The sequence below is a fragment of the Phoxinus phoxinus genome (assembly GCF_949152265.1).
Source record: "Phoxinus phoxinus genome assembly, chromosome: 8".
Taxonomy (NCBI): domain Eukaryota; kingdom Metazoa; phylum Chordata; class Actinopteri; order Cypriniformes; family Leuciscidae; genus Phoxinus; species Phoxinus phoxinus.
Genome location: NC_136883.1, coordinates 38,569,501 through 38,577,000, shown reverse-complemented (window position 1 = coordinate 38,577,000; position 7,500 = coordinate 38,569,501). Strand labels below are relative to the sequence as shown.

The window sequence follows — 7,500 nt, the reverse complement described above, 5'->3', positions numbered from 1 at the left end:
TCATCAACTTCCACATCCGGCGGAACCGATCACGCAGAGTTCTGTGCATCTTACCGTATAGATCAGAACCCGCAGAACCGAACCCAACCCGAACCCTGAAAACAAACCCAGATGACAATAATACCGCAGCGGGCACGAGCGCAGGGCACGAGCGCGATTGATGACAGAACATACAGAATACGCGAAATAAAATATGAACACGTCATCCACACTCTGCTGCAGAGAGGCCTAATTGATCTTTATTTTTATATTGTATATATATACATATATATATATATTTTTTTTGTATTGTATATTTTATCGTGGTTTATTTAAAAAACAAAATGCTGCAAAAGCGGAATGAGGGCCGCGCGCATGCGCACTGCTGTGAGTCAGTCAGCTGACGGGAGTGCGCACCAGAACCCGCTCATCTCCTCAGGAACATTGAGTTATGAGACTGATAATAATAACGCTCCAGTTCACGAACAACATATGAGTGTCCGTGATGCTGATAGAAGTCAGTGTCTAACGAGTTAGACTGAGTTTAAACACACAGTGACAGATACAGTGTGTGTGTGTGGAGACTGGAGAGAGAGAGTGAGTGTGTGTGTGTGTTAACATCTAAACTTCTGTTTGTGCGCAGTGTGTTTAAATAAAGCTTCCGGTCTTTGAATCCTTCGACTTCCGCGTTTGATCGAGCAGTTTTCCGTGTTTACTGTCATTATTGCGGATAAACTTGAGTTTTGCGAGCGGGTCTGCGGTCAGTGCGGCTCCGGGATCTGTTTACTCCGGCTGTGTGTTCAGGGTGAGTCCAGATAAACACCCGGTTATTGATTTACTGTAGTGTTATGAATCTGATCATCAGAACTGCTTCTGTTTACTCTGTTATTATCACATCAATCTGATTACTTTGACAGAGGTCTGATTATTGTATTGTTAGCCATATTATCAGGTTATTGGTCTAATAACTATAATGTCTCTGTTTATTCTGTTTTGACTCTGATTATTGTGACATGATTGTTCAGTTATTAATAATATGTAAATAGTCAGTTGGTGGATCGAGTTGTTACTGATTCGCCTATTCCTGGTTCTAATGATGTAGTGAATATGATGATGTTATGGTTATGATGATGTTATGGTTATGATGATGTTATGGTTATGATGATGTTATGGATATGATGATGTTATGGATATGATGATGATATGGTTATGATGATGTTATGGATATGATGATGTTATGGATATGATGATGATATGGATATGATGATGTTATGGTTATGATGATGTTATGGATATGATGATGATATGGATATGATGATGTTATGGTTATGATGATGTTATGGATATGATGATGTTATGGATATGATGATGATATGGATATGTTTCTGCAGGAATATGAGCTGAGATGCCGTCTGTGTCCAGTGGAGTGAAGGATCTGTACCTGTCCTCGTCACTGAGGGAACTCAACAAGAAAGCGGAAGTCAAACCGGAGAAGACCAGCACCAGAAAGTGAGTGTGAGCCGCAGAGATCATGTGACGCCACACGGAGGATCATCATAAACCCGGAGAGCTGCATGTGTGGGCCGGACCCGGCTGACCTGATCTATGCAGCCTAACATTGAGTTATAGAAGTCTATAATGTGTTATGTGAATGCTAGGCCGAAGAGATGTGTCTTTAATCTAGATTTGAACTGACAGAGTGTGTCTGCTTCCCGGACAATGGTAGGAAGACTGTTCCAGAGTTTTGGTGCTAAATAGGAAAAGGATCTACCGCCAGCAGTCGATTCTGATATTCTAGGTATTATTAACTGGCCGGAGTTTTGAGATCGCAGTAGACGTGAAGGACTATAATGCGTTAAGAGCTCGCTCAAGTACTGCGGAGATAAACCATTTAGTGCTTTGTAAGTGATCAGCAATATTTGAAAATGTATACGATGTTGAATAGGCAGCCAATGCAGTGTTGACAGAACGGGGCTAATATGGTCATACTTCCTGGTTCTGGTAAGAACTCGAGCGGCTGCGTTTTGAACCAGCTGTAGTTTGTTTATTAAGCGTGCAGGGCAACCACCCAGTAGAGCATTACAATAATCTAGCCTTGAGCTCATGTGTGTGTGTGTGTGTGTGTGTGTGTGTGTGTGTGTGTGTGTGTGTGTGTCAGCTATGTTCAGAGCGCCTGTAAGATCTTCAAGGCTGCGGAGGAGAGTCGTCTGGATCGCGACGAGGAGAAAGCGTACGTCCTTTACATGAAGTATCTGACGGTGTATGACCTCATCAAGAAGAGACCCGACTTCAAGCAGCAGCAGGTACAGCCGCAGTGCATTGTGGGAGCTTTTAAAGGGAGCTTTTTTATTTTATTATTATGTTCCCTTAGGTGCAATTATAGTATTACTATAGTTTTTTTTTACAAAAAAACTTTTAAAATGTAGTGATTTATGACCTTTTCCCTGTTCCTCATCCTCTGATTCACACAGTCTGTTTTGGGGGTGTTTCCCCTTTAAGAGTTCAGTGTTAACGCCCACTGCTGTGATTGGCTGACGTCAGTGCCTATGTATCAATTATTAACGCCCCCAGCCAGAACCTGTGCGGATCAGCGTATTTAAAAAGTAGTTTAAAGTTTTAAACACATTACTTACAGTTTGCGTCGTCGTTGTTGAGCCCAGAATAGTCGGCACGGACTTATCTTTGAGCAACAGTTTTCTGGCAAAGCCAGCATCATTTTGGGATTTGTTCTCAAAACAGTCATCCTTCAAATGTACAGAACAAACGTTTAAACTAACACTGCCGTGACTGAGACGTCCGCAAAAAATAAAGTGCATCCATTTTTCCCTGACGTCTGGATCTTTCGCAGCGTATTCACAGATGTTGTTTGTCCACAGCAGGAACAGCACATCTGCGGCGTCGTAATCTCCCTGTACACAGACCCACTCGCTGTCCGTCGACTGAACACTTGTGAGGCGCGCGGCGATACGACATGAGCGTAGTTGTCTTGTGCTGGAGGCGGTCATATGCAAACGCTGGTACGTCACTTCGTACCGTGACGTCACTTCTTACCGTGGATCCAGAACGAGCTGTATTTAGAGCTTGATTAAATAAATGATTCGTTTATAATGGGGAGGACGTCTTAAGCTATGGAACTTGCAGGACGTTTTAATGGTACAAAGACCTCTTATATACCAAAAGATCAAGGCAAATCTGGTTTCTCATGTCATGACCCCTTTAATGGAGCTGAGGATATGTGTGTACTGTGTGTGTGTGTGTGTGTGTGTGTGTGAGACGGTCACTGCTCTTGTTTGATTGCTTTCAGGAGTTCTTCCTCTCTATGCTCGGTCCAAACAGCTTTAAGAAGGCCATTGAGGAGGCAGAGAAACTATCAGAGAGTTTGAAGCTCCGGTCAGTGTCACCTCTCTCACACACACTCAGATTCTCTCTCTCTCTCTCTCTCTCTCTCACACACACACACACACAGATTCTCTCACACACTCAGTGTGTGTGTGTGTGTGTGTCTCACTAACGCTGTGTTCTGCTGTCTCTCAGCTATGAGGAAATGGAAGTGCGTAAACAGCTGGAGGAGAAAGACCGGCTGGAGGAAAAGAGGCGAGGAGAAAGAACGGAGAAAGAAGGACGTTCCTCACCGAGAGCTTCAGAGAAGAAGGACAAGAAGGTGCAGTGATGAGTGTGTCAGCGCAGGAGTGTGTCAGCGCAGGAGTGTGTCAGCGCAGGAGTGTGTCAGCGCAGGAGTGTGTCAGCGCAGGAGTGTGTCAGCGCAGGAGTGTGTCAGCGCAGGAGTGTGTCAGCGCAGGAGTGTGTCAGCGCAGGAGTGTGTCAGCGCAGGAGTGTGTCAGCGCAGGAGTGTGTCAGCGCAGGAGTGTGTCAGCTCACACACACTCATAGAAATCACGTCTGGAAACAAAACCGCTATAGTTGCATTTACATTTATTAATTTAGGGAAGACTCTGCTCTCAGCCAATCTCTGACACTGAATCTGCAGAGCGATATAATAGTTCTTATCATTATCTCCTCGAGCCGCTGACGCCCCGGTGCCGTAGTTTACCCGACAGCTCAATGTTCACAGTTTACAGACATCAGCAGCATGCATGTTTTGAAGTGATGCGTTAATAATTAATTTTGCCTTTACATGTTTTACAGCCGGTTAAAGAGGAGCCCAACAGCAGCAAGGCTGGATGTGATAAAGGTACCGTGCGACACACACACACACGCACGCACGCACACATACACACACGCACCCCGCTGGGTTCTTGCACTCCTCTGTGTGTGTTGTGTGTGTGTGTGCGTGTGAGGGCTGTTGTCTCTCCCGGCAGGAAGCATCAGCAGCACACACACACACACACACACACACACACCGCTGGGTTCTTGCACTCCTCTGTGTGTTGTGTGTGTGTGTGTGTGTGAGGGCTGTTGTCTCTCTCCCGGCAGGAAGCATCAGCAGCACACACACACACACACCCCGCTGGGTTCTTGCACTCCTCTGTGTGTGTTGTGTGTGTGTGTGTGCGCGTGTGAGTGTGTGCGTGTGAGGGCTGTTGTCTCTCCCGGCAGGAAGCATCAGCAGCACACACACACACACACACCCCGCTGGGTTCTTGCACTCCTCTGTGTTGTGTTGTGTGTGTGTGTGAGGGTTGTTGTCTCTCTCCCGGCAGGAAGCATCAGCAGCACACACACACACACACACACACACACACACACACACACCCCGCTGGGTTCTTGCACTCCTCTGTGTTGTGTTGTGTTGTGTGTGTGTGTGTGAGGGTTGTTGTCTCTCTCCCGGCAGGAAGCATCAGCAGCACACACACACACACACACCCCCGGTGGGTTCTTGCACTCCTCTGTGTTGTGTTGTGTGTGTGTGTGAGAGGGTTGTTGTCTCTCTCCCGGCAGGAAGCATCAGCAGCACACACACACACACACACACCCCGCTGGGTTCTTGCACTCCTCTGTGTTGTGTTGTGTGTGTGTGTGTGAGGGTTGTTGTCTCTCTCCCGGCAGGAAGCATCAGCAGCACACACACACACACACACACACACACACACACACACACACACACCCCGCTGGGTTCTTGCACTCCTCTGTGTTGTGTTGTGTGTGTGAGGGTTGTTGTCTCTCTCCCGGCAGGAAGCATCAGCAGCACACACACACACACACACACCCCCGCTGGGTTCTTGCACTCCTCTGTGTTGTGTTGTGTGTGTGTGTGTGAGGGTTGTTGTCTCTCTCCCGGCAGGAAGCATCAGCGCTGAGGGGTTGTTCCGGCTGATGAAGGATCCCAGTATCAGTGTATTGGTGATGGACACTCGACCCAGTCAGGACTTCCAGGAGTCGCAGATGTGTGTCCCGTCACAGACGTGTATCAGCGTACCAGAGCAGGCCGTGAGCCCGGGGTGGGTCTCCTGCATGCACACACACACACACACACACACACACACACACACACACACACACACACACACACACACACACTGGTTCGCTATCTTACAATCCACTCAAAAGCTCCGCCTTCTTCTGAGTGCCGCACCCACGTTAGAATAAACAGTGCAATATTCCATAGAGTTGTCACTGATTTCATGGTGACGTTAAAGGATTAGTTCACTTTTAAAATGAAAATTCTGTCATCATATACTCACCCTTAAGTTGTTTCAAACCTGTATGAATTTCTTTCCTCTGCTGAACACAAAGGAAGATATTTAGAAGAATGTCAGTAACCAGACAGTTTTTGGTTCCCAATGACTACCATAGTAGGAAAAAAATATACTATGGCAGTCATTGGGAACCAAAAACTGTCTGGTTACTGACATTCTTCTAAATATCTTCCTTTGTGTTCAGCAGAGGAAAGAAATTCATACAGGTTTGAAACAACTTAAGGGTGAGTATATGATGACAGAATTTTCATTTTAAAAGTGAACTAATCCTTTAAGCGAGTGCAGGGACATTTTTATGGATCATCAGCCCTTCCGCTCACACACATTAATACTCCGGTGTGCTGGTGATCTGCAGGGTGACGGTGAATCAGATCGAGCTGAAGCTCCCAGCGGCGTCTCTGCAGGACTGGAAGCGCAGAGGGTTTGTGGATTACCTGGTTCTGCTGGACTGGTTCAGCTGCGTCTCTGATCTCAGACTGGGAACCACTTTACAGAGTCTGAAGGATGCTCTCTATAAGGTACTGTGGCGCTGCAGCTCCGCGTGTCTGATGTGCGTGGCGTGTGTCTGGCGTGTCTGATGTACGTGTGCGTGGCGTGTGTGTGGCGTGTCAGATGTGCGTGGGGCGGGCGTGGCGTGCGTGTGTGTGGCGTGTCAGATGTGCGTGGGGCGGGCGTGGCGTGCGTGTGTGTGGCGTGTCAGATGTGCGTGTGCGTGGCGTGTGTGTGGCGTGTCAGATGTGCGTGTGCGTGGCGTGTGTGTGGCGTGTCAGATGTGTGGGGGGCGGGCGTGGCATGTGTCTGGCGTGTCTGATGTTCGTGTGTGTGGCGTGTGATGTGCGTGGGGCGGGCGTGGTGTGTGCGTGGCGTGTGTGTGGCGTGTCAGATGTGCGTGTGCGTGGCGTGTCAGATGTGCGTGGGGCGTGCGTGGCGTGTCAGATGTGCGTGTGTGTGGCGTGTCAGATGTGCGTGGGGCGTGTCTGACGTGTGTGTGTGTGTGTGTGTGTGCAGTGGGACAGCAGTACGATCCTGCGCAGTGAGCCGCTGGTGCTGGAGGGAGGGTACGAGAACTGGCTGCTGTTTTACCCGATGTACACCAGCAACGCTAAAGTCAAGCCGCCCAGACAGCAGGAGTCCAGCGCACTCCCCCAGCGTGAGTCTCACACACTCCGTACGGTCTCACACACTCCGTACTGTCTCACACACTCCGTACTGTCTCACACACTCCATACGGTCTCACACACTCCATACGGTCTCACACACTCCATACGGTCTCACACACTCCGTACTGTCTCACACACTCCATACGGTCTCACACACTCCGTACTGTCTCACACACTCCGTACTGTCTCACACACTCCATACGGTCTCACACACTCCATACGGTCTCACACACTCCATACTGTCTCACACACTCCTACTGTCTCACACACTCCTACTGTCTCACACACTCCTACTGTCTCACACACTCCGTACTGTCTCACACACTCCGTACTGTCTCACACACTCCGTACTGTCTCACACACTCCGTACTGTCTCACACACTCCGTACTGTCTCACACACTCCGTACTGTCTCACACACTCCGTACTGTCTCACACACTCCTACTGTCTCACACACTCCTACTGTCTCACACACTCCTACGGTCTCACACACTCCATACGGTCTCACACACTCCTACTGTCTCACACACTCCGTACTGTCTCACACACTCCGTACTGTCTCACACACTCCATACGGTCTCACACACTCCTACTGTCTCACACACTCCGTACTGTCTCACACACTCCGTACTGTCTCACACACTCCGTACTGTCTCACACACTCCGTACTGTCTCACACACTCCATACTGTCTCACACACTCCA

General features: G+C 48.5%; 2 protein-coding genes across 5 annotated transcripts in view; one reads left to right on the top strand and one right to left on the bottom strand.

Annotated features, from left to right (window-relative positions):
* gabpb1 (GA binding protein transcription factor subunit beta 1) overlaps positions 1–138 on the bottom strand; it is a 20,533-nt gene extending 20,395 nt beyond the window's left edge. For all 4 annotated transcript variants that reach the window (XM_079621636.1, XM_079621638.1, XM_079621640.1 and 1 more), the window contains exon 1: positions 55–138. The gene's annotated coding sequence lies outside the window, so the exon portion shown is untranslated. The remainder of the gene's footprint in view (positions 1–54) is intronic.
* Positions 139–358: 220 nt separating this feature from the next.
* usp8 (ubiquitin specific peptidase 8) overlaps positions 359–7,500 on the top strand; it is a 23,417-nt gene continuing 16,275 nt past the window's right edge. The window contains exons 1-9 of the mRNA XM_079621635.1: positions 359–784; positions 1,371–1,488; positions 2,138–2,282; positions 3,284–3,369; positions 3,514–3,640; positions 4,126–4,171; positions 5,222–5,378; positions 5,992–6,154; positions 6,645–6,786. Coding sequence (XP_079477761.1) covers positions 1,385–1,488; positions 2,138–2,282; positions 3,284–3,369; positions 3,514–3,640; positions 4,126–4,171; positions 5,222–5,378; positions 5,992–6,154; positions 6,645–6,786 — 970 coding nt within the window. The 5' untranslated portion in view covers positions 359–784; positions 1,371–1,384. The remainder of the gene's footprint in view (positions 785–1,370; positions 1,489–2,137; positions 2,283–3,283; positions 3,370–3,513; positions 3,641–4,125; positions 4,172–5,221; positions 5,379–5,991; positions 6,155–6,644; positions 6,787–7,500) is intronic.